The 19,730-nt window shown below is 52.1% G+C and overlaps 1 protein-coding gene across 2 annotated transcripts; it reads right to left on the bottom strand.

Moving 5' to 3' along the window:
- Nucleotides 1–2,102: 2,102 nt before the first annotated feature.
- Nucleotides 2,103–11,953, bottom strand: P2RY2 (purinergic receptor P2Y2). 2 transcript variants are annotated; one of them, XM_021550130.4, is made up of 2 exons: nucleotides 11,716–11,953; nucleotides 2,103–5,278 (listed from the first exon to the last, which is right to left on the bottom strand). In XM_021550130.4, exon 2 carries the CDS (start codon nucleotides 5,272–5,274, stop codon nucleotides 4,198–4,200), a length of 1,077 nt encoding a protein of 358 aa, XP_021405805.3. In that variant the 5' UTR covers nucleotides 5,275–5,278; nucleotides 11,716–11,953; the 3' UTR covers nucleotides 2,103–4,197. The 2 variants fall into 2 exon arrangements, with proteins under 2 accessions (XP_021405805.3, XP_077637327.2); XM_077781201.2 differs by having other exon boundaries at nucleotides 2,103–5,298; nucleotides 11,716–11,889.
- Between the last annotated feature and the right edge of the window lie 7,777 nt (nucleotides 11,954–19,730).

Here is a 19,730-nt window from a genome sequence, read left to right as displayed (position 1 = left end):
CCATCCATACTGGGGGAATTTCTGCAATAATATTGGTTTGTGGGATTTGGGAATTGCCCCCGTGTTTGAACATCACTCTCCCAAGGCACCACAGGTTCTGGCACGGGGGAGGCTTCTCTGGTGTCTAAAACAGATTTTGAGCTGTTGGGTGACAATTCTTTTGGCTCATTCTCCTTCACATTACAATTTCCCATGAAATTTGCAGGAGCTCAACAGTGTGGCAACTTTGTCCCCGAATCAAACTGGCCAACCAGATCAGGAATGACTTGGACGGGCAGACAGACTTGTTCCTCTGGATAATCCAGCCCCCAAGGCAGAAAACAAGAAGAGAAATTGAGACAGGACTTGGAAAAAGGTGGATGCACCAAGTGTTTACAGTAACAACATGGCCTGTTGCCTGCCACTGTCCCATTAAGGGCCGATTTCCTAGGAAGGCATGATCAGGAAGGAAAAGCTCTCCACTTGGAAGCTGGGAAGGTCCAGCAGAAGTGTGCATCCCTCCAGCCCATGTGGCAGATTTGTTTCCTTGGCAGGAAACCATCAGTGCTCTTAACTTTCGCTTCCTGCTTCCTGTGCTAAGGGGATATTTAGGAAAAAAGTGGTTTGTAACCACTTGGCGTGGCTGGGTGGCTTTTCTCTGCTCGTTCCTCTGCACAACCTCTGTGCTCCCCATAGTGGTTGTTTTTCTTCCTTAATTCTCATTCTTGGGTTTGGGTGACTCAGTGCTGGTATGAGTTGTGCAGAGTCATTGCAGTAAAGATTTGGGAATTATGCTCTAAATCCCAGGAGTAAAACCTATTCACGTGTGAGCCCTTGGTCCTTGGGCATTACCCCCAAAGAGAGACCCCAAAACCTGGGTTGAAAATCAAGAGGGGCTTTTCAGAGGGTGCATCCTGGGATAGCTAATTTAGCAATTCTGGGGCTCACAGCTATTTCTCTGGCTTTATGCTTTTGACAATTTGTGTTTTGGCAACTCTAAGGGCTGCAAAGTTCTTGGAAAGAGTAAGCAAAGCAAAGCTTTCTGCCCTGGTGCAGGGGACCATGAAGGGCTTCTGTCCCACAGGAGGCTGATGAATGACTGTGGCTGCCCCTTAAAGACATTGCTGGCACACCAAGTATATTTTCTGATTTGAAAACAGCTTCAGGATGAAAAATGGAGGAATTCATAGAATCAGAGGGTCATGGAATCACAGAAGGTCTGGGTTGGGAAGGACCTTACAGGTCATCTCATTCTAACCCCTCTGCCATGGGCAGGGACACCTTGCCCCTGCCCTGTCCAGCCTGGCTTTGAACACTTCCAGGGATGCACAGAGCAGTGGGTTTCCATGAAATTACATTTACAGACATCATCCATATCCCTTGGAAGTTCCTCTTTGAGCTGCCCAGATTATTCCTGAGCAGACTGCAAGGTGACTTGGCCACAGTTTGGAATTAGCACATCCATGGAGCTGAGTGTGTCCTGAGCCTTGTTTCACTTAGACAGAAAGGCGCAGTGAAACCCAAGCTGGGGACCAAGATAAATTGCAAACCAAATGAAAACTAAGTTGGAACCAAATGTATTTTTTCATGGGGACTGTGGTTAGGCTTCTCCTGGTGTCTGCAGGGGAAGGTGAGGAGCCTCTGAGAACCAGAGGTTTCCAACATCTTGGTTTGGTGGCTTCTGAGTGGCTGGGAAAACGAGAAAAACAAAATAACTTATATGTGATGGGAGACTAATTATTTTGAGATTTGTTAATTAATGACTTAATCTAACAATTTATTCTAGTCTTCAACAAGAGCAGACTAAGAGAATCTACCAAGACCATGGAGGCACAACCAAAAAGGTTGGCTATTGAATTTGTCACACTCCAAGGGGTTTTGTCCCCTGTAGCCCTGCCATGACCACAGAGCTGTCTCTGCACCTGGGTTTTGCCAGAACTGGTGGCACCAGCTCCATGAAAATCTTGAATCAAGAGTGGAGATTGAATTCATTGAATTAGATGGAGATCAAGAGGAGTGGACAGCTGTACCTGGAGCTTAAAATATTTCCATGGCATTCAACAACCCAGTTTCTATCCCCATACCCATCTTTTTCCATACCAGAGGAGACGGCAGAGAAGTGCTTGTAGTAGAAATAAACACATTTACTATCACAAATCCAAGGTGTTTGCATGTTACAAAAATAAAAATGTACAGTCACTGTCTTAAAACTCACCATTTTTTTCCTCTCCAGTATAAGTTAGTGCTTTTACAAACAAAAACAAAAAACAAAAGTCTAGAGCTAGATTTCCAGCTGGTACCTCTCCAACCGCTCTGTTTCTGGCCAGTGGGATCACTTGGGGATGAAGATCACAGAGGGACACCCCTGATGGCACTGGCAGTGCTGCCCAGGGAGGTGGCTTGAGGCCAGCTCAGGGGGAGGTGGCATTTCCAAGCAGGACCAGAGGAGGAAACTTTGGGTATGTTTTTGTTGAATTATTCAGAGCACGCAATGTGTTCACGCTGCTTTTTTGGCAAGTGTGGGAGAGCGGGCAAGGCCTGGCCTGGAGTGATGTTTGTACCAGCTCAGTGCCCTGGCTGAATTAATTTTTCCCAGTTACTTGTCTCGCCCCAGTGACTGTGCCATGACCCTCACCATCAAGCACATGACCCTCCCTTCACAAGAACAAAGGAATAAAGGTGCTGCCATGGTGCAGTCTGCTCTTAACCCAATCCTATCCCAAACACACTCGAGGGTGGTATGAACCACTCTACAGATGTCCTATTTGCCTTTGCCTCCTGTGGTTATGACATTCTTCGTTGGAACAAGACCCCCCAAATTGGGGGTGGGATCACAGGAACCTCCCAGTTAGCCCTGAATGGTCCCAGTCACCCATGACTGAACACACTGGTGACATCATGGTGTGGCTTTGTCTCCACCAAACTTCACAAGAAGGAAGGATGGGAGAAACTAAGGAGTGGTCCGAGGTCTTGGCCTAAGCCAACATCAAATGTGTTTGCCTAGTCCTGAAACAGAGCTTTTACAAAATGTGACTTGTCCAGTGCTACAGCTCAAGCAATTGTCATTTTTGGGGGAGGAATCAGCATTGTCCTGGCAGGGAATCCATGGACCTGGGCTCTGGGCTCTCCAACCCAACAATCACAGGGAAAAACACCAGGAGTATCTTCTAGTGAAATGTTTTGTGGACATTTTTTACAAATACAGGCAGAATGGGGTGAAGCTCAGCACCACTTGCAGCTCCTCAGCTTGGGGTTTAGTTCTGGCAAATTTTGTCACCTCTGAGGGACAGCAATGGGGTCGTGGTAGCACTCAGCCAAGGGGATGAGCACTGGTCTTTGCTGCTGGGCTGGAAACATGAGTCACCAAGAAGGGGGTTAAAAAAAAAAAGACATGAAGAGCTCACCTTAAATTTTAATGAGCTGGAGATGATTATTAAAGCCAGCAGCTGGAAGCTGCAGGTTCCTAAAAGCTTTTTAAAGGGTGACTGCTGCTGTTGGGAAGCACTAATGGGTTTTTTGGAAGATGTTGGCCCCACTGGAGAAACCTACAGGGGACCTGCTCGACGGTACCAGTAAACTCCAGTGGGCTGCTACCAGTGCACTCCAGTGGGATGGAATGTCCATCAGGTTAGTGGGAAGGCAGCCCTTGGACAGGAGCTGGGAAACCCATCCCTGCTCTGCCAGATTGAAGCTGGGAGAGTATTTCTGCAGGGATGCAAAGTTGTGGGAGACCCTTTCCCGCTGTGGGTGATACTTGTCCTTGACATTTGCATCAAGCTGCTCAGCAGAACTGCAGCTGACTCTCCTCATCCACCCAAAGCCCTTCCTGCCTTGCCAAGGCACAGAGGAATTCCGGCTCTCCCTGTGCCAGGCAATCTGCAGATGGAATTCTTTAGGGGGACCTTTTGCGCACGGCGTTCTCGCTTTGGAAAATGACTCAAGGCACTCAGGGCACGATTTTTTCCCCCACCTTTGGTCACCTCTGTGATGATCAGAGGGGCAGGCTGGGATGCAGAGACAGAGATCAGGGTTCACGTGTGCAACCACAGCTGCATCTTCCTGAAAAAAGTACAGCAAAACAAGCAGAGAAGCGCGTTCGACACAGACCACGCTGGAGCGGGTGCAAGCCTGGGCACCACAAACACCCAAAGCCTTGGGCCCCAGAGCATCCTGTCCCTGCTTCACCCCCAGGATAAGCCCTTCTGCTGCGGAGCAGAGCTAGGATTTCAGATCCTTGGAGAGCGTGTCCGTGTCGCTGCTGGTTCCCAGGTGACTGTTGGGCACGATGCCCAGCGCCACCTCATTCTGAGGCTTCCACGGCACTTTGTTGCTCGCAAACTTCATAAATCGTTGCCCTGCTAAGAAATACAAAATGGGATCCAAGCAGCTGTTGGTGCTGGCGAGGGGACGAGTCACCTTGTAGGCCAAATTGATGGCATTGAGGGTCTGGCAGCTCAGGTCCCAGCTCCGGAAGGAGTAGTACAAGGTGCGAGTGACATGGAAAGGAAGAAAACAAACAATGAAGACCACCAGGACGATGATGATCATCTTCACTGACTTCTTTTTGGAGCGGGAGAGGCGGGAAATGCCCCGGGTGGGCTGGAGCAGCCGCCGGGCCATCAGGCAGTAGCAGACGATGATGATGAGGAAAGGGATGCAGAAGAGCAGCACCAGCATGACCGAGCTGTAAATGACAAACTGGCCGAAGAGGTCCTTGCTGGATGTGTCGTGGCAGGTGATGGTGTCGCCCTTGGCACTGGTGGTGACGAAGAAGAGCACCGGGGCCTGGCACACCACGGTCACCAGCCACACCACGACCGACACCCTGCGCGCGTGGCGTACGTGGCCCCACTGCAGCGACTTGAGCGGGAAGCAGATGCCCAGGAAGCGATGGACGCTGATGCAGAGCAGGAAGAGGATGCTGCAGTAGAGGTTGGTGTAGAACAGGAAGCGCACGATCTTGCACAGCCCCACGCTGAAGGGCCAGTTGTCCCCCATGGCATAGTAGTACACCAGGAGGGGCAGGGACACCACGTAGAGCGTGTCGCTTATGGCCAGGTTGAACATGTAGGTGGTGGAGGCATTCCAGGTCTTGATCCTGAAGATGAAGGCGTAGAGGGCCAGCAGGTTGAGAAAGAGCCCCACCACACACACGATGCCGTAGGAGACGGGCAGCAGGACATATTTGAAGTCCTCGTCAAACACGCACTTGTAGGGGTTGTCATCTGTGCCACCTGGGTCCAAGGAGCTGTTGATGACCCTGGTCCAGGCTGGAGGAGTTGTGAGGTTCTCCATCACCCTGGGGTGAAAGCAAAGAGGCTGTAAGGACATGGAGACAACGGCTCAAGAGGGCAGCACATCACTGGCCACTGAGGCCACGGCCTCATGGTGTCGGTGATACAATAGTCCGTGGCATGGGGGGATTATGGTCAGGTGGATGAGGTGAGTTTTATTTAACTCATTTTGCATCTGGAGCACAGAGGAAGAGAACTGAGCTGCTTTAAAGTCACCAACAAACCCCATGCCACATGTGGGAGTCCACCTCAGAGCTCCTGCAGCCCAGTTCAATGTCCCAAAGCACCCTTCCCACCAGGTTCACACAGAAATTTGCTCTCCTGCATCACAGAACTGGAAAGATGCTCCATTCTGTGTTTAACCAGATACGAGAGGTGACTCAGCTGAGCACCATTAAAAATGCATTCTGCTAAATTCCAGGCAGAAGGGATTAGAAAGTGGAAATTCAGCAAGCAGCCCTCATGACTGGCCCTGATTTTAGAGGTCTTCAGCTCCTTTTGGTAGGGCCAAACTCGCCACACCCAGAGGCCCTCTAATCAAACCTTGCCAAAAGGAGCATGGTCTCCACCACAGGGGCTCTGCCTGGCTTGGTTGTTGATGAGGATGTCGGGTCTTTAATGGGTTTAGTGTCAGGTCACTGTCCTGCTCCCTGGCCTTCAGCCCTGCTTGTGCAGAGCTGGTTTCTGCATGGGACTGATTAGCTGTGAGGAGAAAAATGGCCTTGAAAGGGTCTCTGCAGACACACAGAGCCTGGCCTGTCTGTGAGGAGGGACAAGGACCCTTTTGTGCCCTGGGCTCTGCTGACACACGATATCCGAGTGAGTCCGTGGGTCAGGAATCAAATTAAAATGCATTTCCTCCCTTCCCGTAAGAGAAGCCGGTTTGATGTCCCTGCTGTTCCCTGCCTTACAGGAAGCTTGTGGAAATGGGGGGTTACGAGGAGACAAATCCAGCCCAGGAGCTCAGGGGCCAGGAGTTCCTGCAGGAGAAAAGGTGTCAGGAAAGGTACCCTTGGAATGAGTGTGTGGGATGCACGCTGACCCAAACCTCTCCAGGATTTTAGGTGGAAAAGAGCAATCCCAGGCCTTTTCAGGTGAAGGGCTCAGCTCTGACCTGGTGCCACCATGTAGAGGGACAGTGTGGCCATGCCTTTCCTTGCAAAATAAACACCAGATGCAGAGCTATCCTGCCCCTACTTCCAGCTCAGATCCTGTAGGGAAGGAGGCAATGACAGTGTCCTTGAAGCTGCCAGCCTGGATGATTTCTCACCAAAGTAAAGCACTTTGGTACTAAAAAGCACCTTGACAACTTTTGCTGAAGGAGAAGGGATGCTTCCAGCCCATCACAAGGGGATAACTCCAGTCCTTGCTCTGGGGACTGGATCAAACAACCTGTCCAGAAGTGCACTGACACCATTCCTGATGATGTTTCCCTCATCCTGCTGCTTTCCCCTAGAAGCAGAGCAGGAACAGGGCTGGCAGAGGCTCACACTTCCCAAGGACAGGGATGGAAACCACACACACACCCCAGCTAATCTGCACTAGCTGCAAAAACCCCAGTACAACTTTGGGAACCACCTTGTGATGAATATAGGAGCCAGCACTGTCCTGGCCTTGGGGTTTTGCTTTTCCTGCACTCAGCTCAGCTTTGCTCCCATCCTGCCTCCCCCAGGTCCTCAGCAGTGTGTCTGTGGATGGAGAGGGTTAACGGAGCTCTGGCTGATGGGAAAACATTTTCCAGCTGCTGTTCTCTGCAGTTTCTTCCTTCCCTCTGAGCTTTGCAGATCTGTGGCCAACCAGAGAGAGTCTGCCCACAGACCTGGCAGCCGATGAAACGGGTTGGACAGGCCACTGTGACAGAGGGAAGCCACACAAGATGCCCTAAAAGGCTCAGGGAAGGGTTACAGAGTTCCAGAGGCTTCAGCCTGGTATGGAATTGCTCCATCTGCTTTCCCTCTCTCCCCTGCACATAACCCAGCCCTGATGGGGGAGATCACCCTGAATTCCAGCTCATCTTCCCACAGCTCTTGAGACCCCAGTGAGAAAACCCAACCATAATCCATCCGTAAGCCAAGATAGGGAATCTCTTCTGGCTGCCCAGGGATGTGCCAAGTCCCTCCTCCCCACCTTCAGGACAAGGAGCAAACAGTGTTTGCTGGTTGGTTTGAATGGAGCCTTGTCCTTGCTGTCGTGCTCTCCCTCCTTTTCCTTCTGGGGATGCAAAAGCCTTTCTTCTTCCTCTTTTTTTACCCTCATTTTGCCCAGAGTCCCTAGGACAAAATCTGCTGTGTGTGCGGGGCCCGTGGCTGCCATCCACCCCCTCGCTGCATCCACAGGGAGCGAGCTGGAGAGGCCAAGGCCAGCCAAGGCATGTGAAGGCACAAGAGCTGGCAGCTGGCACTGCCCTTTGCTGTGCCCACGGGTGTCACGAATGCCAGCTGTGACACCCCGAGTCCCTGGCAGGGACGAGGGGAGGGCGAAGGCAGCCACAATCCAGGAGGATCCCAAGCGGGATAAACACTTCTCTGATTCCCAAAAGCAAACAAACCACGACGCTTTGCTGAGAACCATCTGCATCTGCCTCATCACTTCATCTCCTGGCCCTTTCCAAGGGCACAGTGGGAGGTTTTTTCTCTGGCATTGGATGCAGGTGACCAGGCACACATTTTTGGGTGCCCTCCAGCCATCCACACACGGTTTCCCCCATGTTGAACCACGTGCAGGTTGCAGTGGCTGGACCATCTCTCTCTCTGCATTGTGGCCTTGGTCCTACTTATCTCATAGTTTTTTTTCCCAGGAAACTTGTACCCTCAGTGTCAGAGGATGAAGGCAGCACAGGAGAGGAGCCTGGTGACGAGAGGAGCCTGGGCAGATCACCACCCTCAAATAGAGCATCCATAGGCATGTGCACATGAAGTCAACATCCCAAAATGCTCCTGTAACTGTATCTGCCAGGGATATTTAGATCAGCCAACATGGGAAAGGAGGGGGCTGTCATGGGAGAAGGTCACTGAGGGCAGCTGAGGTATAGGCAGCACTCTGTAGGGAGACCATGGGATGAGCACTGAATTTCCAAGTGAAGGCCTTGACTCCTGATTTCTGCCCCACTTCCATCACCCCCAGTGCCATCCCAGCCGTGCCTCATGCTGGAATTTGCCAGGCAGAAGCAAGGTCACTGAAGACAACAAAGCACAACCAAGTCACGGCAGCGACGAACACATTTTCATAGGGGGCTGGTGAGGTTTAATTGGCCTTCCCAAATAATTAATGTGGATTAATTTCCCAGCAGGACCTTATAGATGCAGCCCTTGGTTGTGCCACAGCTCCCATTGTTTTATGCTGGAGGCTGAAACCACCATCCCTTCACTACATCTTCTCCCTGACTCCCTTCCAAAGGATACACGGAGAACGTGGGTGTTTTCCCTGCCCTAATGCAGAGGCATTTAGTAGACTCATCAAAATCCTCGCTCAGGATCAGGAACTGCTCGAGACTCTGGGAAGCAAATGACCTGGAATCGTTTTTCACTGCTCTCGGTTGTGGTTCCAACCCTTGGTGACCAAAAGCAAACAGGCAAGGTGCTGGGATGCTCCGGAGCCGTGAGACCCGGCCAAAATCTGAGCCTGCCCAAAATGCCTGCTTTTCATCTGCCCTTTCCCTTTGGATCCTTTCTGCCATGGTGACCTTCAGAGCCTTTCTCCTCCAGGCTGGCCCCCGCCACCAGTGTGGGCTGAGGACCTCCCCAGCTCCCAGCTCCATCACCCCCAGCACTTCTCCCCAGCAATCCCAAGGCAAGACACCTCCAAAAGTCATTTCCAGGATAGCTAAGCAGCTTTAAAGGGCTTTATCCATCTCCCTTCCAGGCAACATCCCTCCTTTATCCCTGTTGGGTGTGATCTACCCCTTCCTCCATCCACAAAATAGCCAGAACACCTCATTTAAACCAAAACTTCACAAAGAATCTGTTTCTGTCCCTACAAAAAAAGCACCTTTTCACTCCAGAAATGCCTCAGTTTCCCCTCCTGTCACCAGGCTGAGAAAACAGCAGAGCTGAATTTGTTTTCTCCATAAAAAATATTTTTCTAGGGGTATTTTGGTTTCCTAGAGGGTTTTTTGATAACTTGATCCACGCTAAAAAGAGGACAGAAAATTTGGAGAAAAGATATAGCAAGTTTAAAAGAACTTTATGACTTTGTTTGGAGGTCAATAAAATGTTTTGCTTTGAGAGAAATCACTTCTTCTGGGAAGTTTTGGTTTTCCCCAAGAAAAATCCCTGAATCAATCTCCCTTACAGCTTTTGCTTCCCAGGGGGTACCAAAACCTCCTGCCTTGCTCCATACCATGGGAAATAAATCAGGATTAAGCAAATCTGTGGCTTTAAAGTGAATTAAGAAAGCATTAAAAGCATTGGTGACAACGGTTGAACCTGACTCAATTCCCAGCATGGCAAGGCTCTGGGGATGGATCCTTCTGGAAGCAAACATCAACCCTGGCCAATATTTAATCCCTTCATCAATACTTCCCTTCCTGCTTCAGAAAAGGGGATGCTCCCTGCCTGTTTTTCCCTGCTGCGGGATTGGGGCAAATCCCATTTGACCCCTCAAGCTTCCAGTTTTAATTATTCCATAGGGGAAACTGAGCACCTGCATCCTTTAGGCTTCCTGGAGGTACAAAGGTGGTGTTTCTGTCAGGAGTTTGTCTTTGCTTTTGCCCTGAATGACCTTTTGATGATTCCTTTGGAAGAAGCAACAGTCAGGGAGAAGAGTGTAGGACCAGTTTCTGGCTGATTTGGTAACCCTACAAGCTCCGTGTCTGGCAGAAAGGACATTTTCATGGACACCTCCCAGCCTCCTGCCCACACCAAGGGAGTCACAACCACCCTGGAAAAACCAAAGGCACTCTGGGGGACAACCAGGATAACACAATTACCGGGCTCCACCATGGCCCCACCAGAAAACCCTGCAGGGGTGGACTTTGGGGGATAAATTTTTGCTCCTCAGGCAGTTTCCCATGGAGGCAATAGGGTCTTTGCTCATGGGTGGTTCCCAATCAGGTTTTACTGGGGGCTGCTCAGCACTGAGGAGGGAGCCCGGCGTGGCCGGCAGCACGCTCGGCTGCCAGAGAACTATTCGTGGCTTTGGCTTCGTGTCAACAACCCGAGATAAAAATCGCACTGGGCAGAGACAGGATAAAGTCACTCAGTGCCAGACTGTCAGAAATCCTTCTGGGGCTTTTATAACCCTCTAAGCCCTGGGATGTGGCTGTGCTTTGGGGCTCAGCGTGTTTTGGGGTCTCTCCCTTTGCACTGGAGCCCCTGAACCTATCAGCCACCCTTTGCCTGAGGGAAAACAAGAGGAATTTGGCGGTAATGAAATGGCCTAATTTTGGCAGCAGCAACCATGAGCTAAGGCCACCATCCCCCAGTGTTGGTGGCCCCCAGAACCGGGTTTGCTGATCCTCACCTCGTGTACAGGAAGGCAGTGGGTTGCCAAATGGCTTTTGCAATAAACTGATAAGAAAACTGGAGCAGAAAGAGAAATGAGATATTTTGCCCCTAAAGTCGTTCCTGCAGTGATGTCAGCCAGTGCCCAGCTCTGGGAAGAGGGGTGTTTTGGAGGTCAGGAGCTGCTAGAAGGAGTCAAAAAGTTTGAAATGAGAGTATCACCATTGCAGTGTAAATTAAAACACTCCCAAAGAAATTACATAGGGAGCCCAGCATGGAAAGAGGTGGAAAAACACGCAGAGCAAAGCAGGGAGTCAGTTCCATGGTTTAACCTGAGCTGTGTACAGGAAATCATGGACAAACAGCCAGTGAATTCCACAGGGAACGGAGAAACTGAGCAGCAAAGGTATAATTGTGAATTAATACATTAAAAAATCCAATAGAGGAGCAGAAGAAGCAAGAGGCTTCCCTGAGTGTCCGGTTTGAACCATTTGTGCCAGCACCTACACCCTGCTACCTGCTGGTCCCACTACCTTGTCTTGGGGCACTTGGGGACTTTTGGGCACTTTTAGCGGCAGCACGGGCAGTATGTGGGCTTGAGAGGAGGGGAGCAGCAGAGTCGGGCTGCGGCTCTGTCCGTGCAGCGCCGCACTCCCTGCTCTGGAACCCTGTGCCAGCCGTGCCACCCAGACAGCAACAAGTGCCGCCACCACCGCGAGTACTTGCAAGTGTGTGTCCATGTGTGTGTGTGACATGCGGGTGTCTGTGTCCCACACATGAGTGCGTGTCCCCTCCTCATGTGTGTGCGTGTCCCCTTCACCCCGTGCGTGTCGCTTCTCCCCCATCTGCGTGTCCCCACTCCCACCCCGTGCACGAGTTTCCCACTCGACCCTGGAGGTGCCGCCTGTCCTTCCTTGTAGTGGGTAGGACACGCACCCCCACATCCCCCCAAATCCTCCCGTGGTCCCCCCACGGTCCCCGCCCGCTGCGGCCGCGCTCACCGGGCGATGCCGAGCCGGGGGCTCCGTGCCGGGGGCTCAGCGCCGATCGCCGCGCTCAGGAGGAAGGCGGAGGCCGTGCCATGCCCGGCTTTGGTCCTTGGCCCGGCCCGGTGCCGCTGCCGGTGCCGGTGCCGCCGCGTGTGAGCCGGGACGGGGCGGGCGCGGGGCTGCACCGCCCTCCCGGCGCTGGGAACGGCGCTGGGACGGGGCAGGACCGCGGCCAGAGCTGCCCCGCCCGGCCCGGGACCGCCCCTTCCCCCGGGGACGGGACAGGAGCTCTCCTCCCTGGATGGGAGCGTGCGTGGGATCCGCGCTGGGGCCAGGACAGGCGTCCGACCGCCCCCTCTCCTTCCCCTCCGGGATGGCGCTATGGATGGGATCGGGATTAGGGATAGAGCAGGAGCCCTCACTCCCTCCCCCGGAGATGGGAGTATGGATGAAATTGAGGCTGGGATCGGGGCCGTTCACCCACCTCTCTCCCCTTTCTCCCCCGGGAATGAGACCGGGATTAGGGCTGGGACAGGAGACACTCCCCACCCGCCAGAAATGGGGCATGGATGGCATCAGAATTGGGACTGACATTGGAAACGGACGATTGCTCCCTGAATCTTCCCCCGGGGAGGGGGCGAGAGTTAGGACAAGGACAGGACCTCTCTGCCCTGGGAGTGGGATCATGGATGGGATTGGAGCTGGGACTGAGACTGGACTCACTTCCACGGGTGCTAGGATTGGGTGTGATGCCAGGACTGGGATGTTGGGACTTCTCATCATTGCTGGAACCAGGAGACATGGCAGAAGGTTTGCTCGAGGTTTGCTCCTTGCTGTATCCTCTTTGACCTGCTGTCCCCACAGAGCCCTACATGACACATCCTCCCAGGAAGCTGCAGGAAGCTGTGGAGGACCAGCACCACCTTCACATCTTGCCCTCTCCTGCAGGTGGCTGCTGCCCAAGGGAAGCAGTGGCCAGGTCCAACCCAGCCCTCCTCATTGACCAGATCTGGGGGGCCGGAGGAACAGGCACAGCCCCACAGGACCACGTGCAGGTGGCCCCGCTGTTTTCCGCCGCCGGTGCTCCCCTGAGTGTTCCCCATCTGTGTCCCTGGGTGACAGCCAGATCCTTCTTCCCCAGCTGGATCTGATTTCATGTGGGGGTCCTTGAGCCCCCTGGCTGTGGCTGGGGGGGGGGCCATGAAGCCCCCGATGGAGGTGGGGAAGGACACCAATGGCATCTATTATTCAGCAGCAGAAACTGGTAGCTGGCTAAGGAGGCATTAAGAGGATATGAACTCATGGCATGGACATAGTGCTGCAGAGATCTTGCTCATGGACCTCCATGCCAGAAAAGAGCAAAAAAAATAAATTCCTGTTTCCTTCTTCTGATGTAATTTGTTTGAGGAGGGAAAACAATATATCACATCGCAGCTATTTGGGGCTGATAAGGGAGGAAGGACAGGCTTGCTGCTTGCCCAGAAGGAGGGAGATGCCTGCACAGAGCTGATGAGTGAGGCTCAGCTGGGTGAAGCTGCCCAGCAGTGACCTGGGTGCTGAGTCCAGCCCATTACTCCTGGATTTGGAAACACTTAATGGGCAAAGTTTGGGTTCACCCAACCACAGCACCTTGGTTTCACCCTCCAAATCTTTCACCCTCCCAAGGAGGGATGATGTCCATAGGTGATGGATGATGTCCAGGGAGTTGATGCTGTCCTTGCAGGAGCTGTGACCCGTGGTGTGATCACTGCTGCTCAATAGCCCCTGCCTGGCACCATCTCCCCCAGCCTGGTCCTCAAAGGCCTGAACACCTGCAGCTCTTCCTCTCAAGATGAAGCCAAACAGCTCAAAAACAAAAGGCAGGCGCCTTCCTCATCTCCAGGGGTGATTAATTATGGCCAGGCCGGCTGCAAGGCCTGCTTGGCAGCTCGGTGCTTCAGCAGGACAGAGGAGATGTTTTTCCAAAAGCTGCTTTGGAGCAGGGAAGTGTCCCCTGGAGAGCCCTCTTCCCAGCAGACCTTTCCTGAGCCTGGTTGAAGTCCCAGCAGCTTCCAGCAAGCAGGACCTACCCAGCTTCACTGCCCACTGCATGGAAAAACATTTCCTTTCCCTTCTTTTGCTTTTTCTCCTCTCTTTTGGGCTTGAGGAAGATGGAAGGAGGGCGTCAACCCTAACCCATCTTACTCATTTCTGTCCTTCATGCACCTATCACCCAGAGCACCCAAAACCAGAGCCCCCCTCACTCCCAGTCTCCATTTCCCAGCTTCACGGCAGCTCAAGGAAGAGGCAGATGTTTTAAATTGTGTTGAAAAGCAAATGATTTGTGCAGCTGCAGCACAGACAGAGGCAATACCCAGAGAGCCGACCTGGAAAGCAGCCCCACGTTTCCCTTCGCGGCTTCATTTTTCAACTGTTTTGGCAGCCCGGCAGGTTTCTAAGACACTTTCAAAACATTCCCATGTTGACTAGCATGCAGGAATGTGATACAGGAATGGGTGGACCGGGAAGGTCAGGCTGGCCACAGCAAAGCCTGCGCTGCACCCATGGGTGCAGCTCAAACATGCAGGGAGACACCAGCAGAAGTGATGGAGACAGGCTGTCATACATCAAATACTTTTTTCCCCCTTTTATTTTGTTTTTAAAGCCTTAGGTGCAGCAAGGAAGACAGTTTGGGTGTGTTGGGCTGAGCCTCCAGCCCTGCCCTGTGTGACTGGGCTTGCAGGAGGGACATCCCATGGGAGCAGATGTGACTTTGCAGTTTCTCAGGCTGCCTGAATTCTCTGTCCAGGATGTTCTTATTCAAGACCACCAACAACTTTCAAGGGGCAGCAAAAGCCAATGTAGCTGGAGAAAGAAACCTCTGTTCACAGTGCCCTTGGGATGCACTGGAGATGAGGTCAGGTGGGGCTGGAGAGAGATGTGGAAGCACCTTCCCAGCAGCCAAATAGGGTGGGTTGGTTGGAGGTGGGAGCTGGGGCTGTAAAACCAGCCCCAGAGTCATGGAATTAGTAGGGTTGGAAAAGCCCTTTAAGATCACAGAGTCCAGCTGTTAACCCAGCACTGCTGTGTTCCCCGCTAAACCACATCCCCAAGTTCCACCTCCACCACTCTGCCACTTCCCTGTTCCAATGCCTGATCACCCTTTCAGTCAAGAAACCTCTCTGAATATCCAATCTAACCTCCCCAGTGTAACCTGAGGCCATTTCCTCAGGTCTGTAGCTGGAGCCAGTCCCTCTGGCCATCCCTCATCCACACATGCTCTGGGGGAATCTCCTGCTGCCCTCTCTAAGGCTGCAGCACCCAGGAGACGCTGCTGGGCACAGAGAGACACTTTCCTCCCCTTTCCACCCTTTTCCCACTAATCCCTTGAACAGGAACTGACAGATGGGCGCAGACAGGGTACAGGGAGCTGTCTGTAGCTGGTGCTCTGTGCGGAACAGGGAATTTGGGCAGACCTGAAGCACGTGGAGCTCTCTGGGGCAAGCAGCTGCAGACAGCGAGTCTTGAGCACATTGCTCAGTGCAGGGAGGGCTTTGCTCTGTGGCTGTGCCCATCTGGGTGGGGATTTTCTCTTCTCCACCAACGGTTGGGGATTTTTTTTTTTACCCCAGCTTTCGTTTCCTCCCCACTGAGCACATGTGATGTCTCTCCCCTCCTCCTCCTCACCATCAGAAGGGTGATGGAGGTGCCACTCACTTTTCCTCCCAGCTCCTGTGTAACCCAGGTGTTTTGGAGGGTTTTCAGACTCCAAGTGCATTTTCCCCCCTCGGGATGATGCTTGCAAAGAGGGGTAGGAGTGCTGCCACAACCTCCCAGGCAGCAGGAGCTGCCTGCTGGGCCCTAAAACACAAGCATCCTGTTGTGGCCAAAAGTGTTTATGCTTGTAGGAAGACCATAAATAAATAAAACATCTCACACCAGGGGAGGTGTGTTAAAATTAACCCATAGGCTTGGGCTGTGTGTGCTGTGGGTTCCCAGATATGGTTCTGCTCTGCAGCCTGTCCAGGAGGGAGCAGGGGATCACATAAAGTCAAAAAATTCATCTCTGGAAGTTCATCTCTGCTTCTGCTGTCCCCATTGATGGCTTTCTTAGGAGCACAGATGCTGAGTTTTCTGCCAGATTTCATGACACTTCCACTTCCTCTGGGATTGCCTAGAAAATAGTAAATAAGAGAGATTAAAAAAAAAAAAGCCAACAAACCCATTCAAGGTCTTATTCAAAACAGTTTAAGCAAGTAGCAGCAGCAGGAGCTGCTGGAAGAAATGTCCTGGAGGACAGAACTTGTTGCTGGATGAGGTTTTGCATTGATCTGGCATTCCATAACACAAGTAAACACATGCCCTCAAAACAAGTCCTCCTAAAACCAGCAGCAGCAACCCATCCACGTAATGGTCCCAGCCTAAAATAGTGTTGGGGTTCCTAAGAAAGGCTTCTTCCTCCTCATTTCTCTATTTGCAGAGCTGCTGAGGAGCTGTGTTGGAGTGGCCCCAGCTGTGCCTGGACCTCTGGCAGCAGCTTGGTGGGATTCAGTGGGTGTGGGCAGCTGGATTGTGGTTCCAGTCACCCCCAAATTTTGTGGGGTTACAGCTTGGCTGACCCACCAGCAGCTCAGCCTGGGGGTCAAACACAGCCTGGCACCACGATGGATTTAGCTCCAGCTGGAGATTGGTTCAAGGGGTGGAGTCGCAGGGCCCCCATAGCATCCCATGCTCCCATTTTTCACCTGATCCTCATGAAATCCACAGCAAAGAAAAGCCACAGAAAGACTCAGGAGAAAGTTTCCATTGGTGCTGGAGAAAAAGCCATTTTCCAGTAGTTTTGTTGGCCATTATTTTTGCTCTCAGCTCTCAGCAGTGAGACTATGGAGACCAGCACAGGATCCCACCCTGGAACCTCTTTGTTTAAAAAAAAAAAACCAAAACAAACAACAAAAAACCCTTGTTCTTACTACAGGACTTTTGAAATCACTTCCTTCCCCTTCTGCTCCAAAACAAGCCTTGTGTCCTCAGGGAGATTCCCTCAGAGACATCCCAGGGGATGGCCCTGGACCCCAGAAAGCCACTGCTCCCTGTGGGTGCCACACAAGGGTGGTGATCCTCATCCAGCTCAGCCCAGAAAACAGGTTTGCTCAGCCTCAGTGAGTCCAGCCTGTGCCTGAAGCCCCCTTGGAGATGTCCATCTAAATTAAATTCCAATAAATTTTATTTGAAATTCACTTCAAATGGGTGAAAGAACCACACCAAGTGTCTCTTCAGAGCCCAGACTGATCAGTGGGGATTTGAGGGATGGGTGGGGATGGGGAGGGCACCACTACACCTTCCCAATGTCCCAGCAAGTCTCCTGAGTGACCCATCCTGCTTCCTGTCCTTTGGGAGAAGGTTGGTGACGTCCTCCTACACTCAACTCACCCTTTAGCAGCTCCCCCATGGATACAAACCCTGTTGGAAAAAAACTCAACTTTAGATCTCCTTTGACTGCCAATAAGAATAATGGAATTATAGAGGCTGGAAAAGATCTTTAAGGCCATCGGGTGCAACCATTCCCCCAGCACTGCCAAAGCCACCACTGACCCATGTCCCCAAGTGCCACATCCACATGGCTTTAAATCCCTCCAGAGATGGGGACTCCAGCACTACCCTGGGCAGGAAAACCTCACTGCAGAGGATGGATGCAATTCAGCTTCTCCGTTTTAAAACCTCCTCCATCATCATTATTTATTTTAAAATTGCATTTTCCTGTAGCTTTTTAATTTAACACACCAATTAGACCCAAACTGGGCTCAGGACTGCAGAATTCTGTGACTAACCCCTGTTTTCCTGGCTGGAGCAAAGAGGGAAGGTGGGAAATTGTGTCCACATGGATTTGTCCCTGCCCAAAAAGGGAGCCCATCCCTGAGGCTCGTTCCCAGTTGGAGTCCTTGTCAGGAGGCCAATATTGTTATCTAGGGCCTGGCTGGTGTTTCTCCTTTGGAGCTTTGCCACTGCAGTTAAAATATCTCTCCCACCACTCCCAGCATGTAAAGGTCACGTTCCAGAGATTAATCCGGAGTCTCCCAGGCCGCCTCCTTGGCTCGGGATCCCTGCTGGGAGCGACGTGGAGCGAAAGCCTCGGGATGCTGGGTGTGCACTCCCAGGGCTGGAGATCCCCTGGCCAGGAGTAGCCTCGTCACCAGCGCCAGCCCCAACGTCCTCCAGGAGCTGGACATGGAGCTACGGACAATTCTGAGCTAAACAGAAGCCAATTCCCCCATGTCAAATGGTTAATTCCATGGAAATCTGCTCCTAGCCTCAGCCAAGCAGTCCTGGGAAGTCCAAGTTTGCAAAACAAGCTTTGGAGGCGTCGAGTTTGTTTGACAGCTCTTACAGCTGGTCCTGAGCTTGGTTTTTGTCCAAACAAGTCCTGGATTGACAGGAAAGGGTTTCCAAGTTAAATACAAGAGGAGAGTAATTGAGTGCTTAATGAAATCAGCAAGACTCTCTTGAAATGAAGGGATAAGTTGTGCCAAGGAGCAGGGGATGTGTGGGCAAGGAGAGAGGGAGGGGGAGCAGAAATTCCACGATCCCCAGGGAAAGAGGGGTCAATAGTCTGTGGCACAGGAGATGGCAAGCTCAGTGGGACCTGCAGTGTGTCTTCTGCAGAGAGAAACTTTCACACCACATCATTTGCCCAGCCAGATGCACCAAACCTGCGGCATCCAAATGGGCACGAAGCAGCTTAGGACAACACAAGGCCTCCTGCCCCAGATCTCCCAGGGCTGCTCCTGGTGTCAACAGGGCTTTTCCAGGAGAGATGATGGTGGTGCTCCCTGGAACTGCTGCCTTCGTTCTCTTCTCGTGATGAGGAGACCTCTTTGAGGAAGTCTTGGCTATCCTGGCAGAACTGCTGACATGGACACCACTGACATTCCAGGCTGAGGATAAGGGAAAACTATTTCACCACAAGCAGCTTGTGTGACCTCTGTCCTCACAGCTCTTCAAGACCCAACTGGATAAAGCCCTGCATAACCTGATCTGACCCCAGAGCTGCCCCTGCCATGACCAGGAGGTTGGACTGAGACCCCCTGAGGTCCTTTCCAACCCAGCTTATCCTGTCATACTCTGATCCAAGGATCCCAAACAGCGATGGGGCAGCATCCTGATCTGGTCCCCTGTGGCTCCACTGCCCTGAACCATGGGTCTCTGTCACAAACTGGGGGAGTCATGGGGAGTTTTACTGAGGCCAGCAGAAAGTCAGATCCCTTTCTTTTGGCTTCCACAAGAACTTCCATGAAATCCAGTATATCTGGGCTCTGAACCCTCCAGCTGGTGACATTTAATGACACTCACCTTGGGCTGGTAGCTGTTATTAAAACCAAACCACAGACTCATGCAGCAGCAAGAGAGTCTCACTGTCACTGGGATCTGCCTCTTCCTGGTTAGGAAACCCCATGAGGAAGACCCTTCCCTTAGCTAAGAGCCTGCAGGTGTTTCCTGATGATTCCAGGCGTGGGGACTGTCCAAGCTGTCCCTTTCAATGAGTCAGTCATGGGGTGTCCACGGCAAAGTTTTGGAACCACAGATGGAACCCTAAGGGCTCTGTGATTTTTAGAACAAATAGATCATCTGATTAAAAAAAAAAAACAGGCAGAGATAATTTTGGGAGCAGGTATTTCCAAAGGAAGTTGATGGAGATTTCTCTCCAGATAGATAATCACCAGGGAGAGGGATTGCCTGCAGCTTACACAGGAGTGAGTCACTCACCTTCCTGTGGCAGGAGGAAACCCTCAGCACATTGGCACTCCATGGACCTTCCCTTTGTAAGGAGGCCACTATTTTGGGATACAATGCTCTGCTTCTTCCCATGTCCCTGAGGGCCAGCAGCTTGGGCTGGGGCATCCCCAGCACAGTGGTGACCCTCCTCACCACTCTGCCTCTGTGATTCCTGCCCCTCCATGGCTACAGAGTGATGGCAGCAGCTGCGAGCAGGGGGGAAAGTGGGCAGCTCTGGGAAAGGCTCAGTTCTGGGGCTGACCAGAACACAGGGAATG

This window comes from Lonchura striata, chromosome 1, assembly GCF_050655825.1.
Source record: "Lonchura striata isolate lonStrDom1 chromosome 1, ASM5065582v1, whole genome shotgun sequence".
NCBI lineage: Eukaryota > Metazoa > Chordata > Aves > Passeriformes > Estrildidae > Lonchura > Lonchura striata.
The sequence above is the reverse complement of the archived record's forward strand: the minus strand, read 5'-3'. Positions and strand labels throughout refer to the sequence as shown.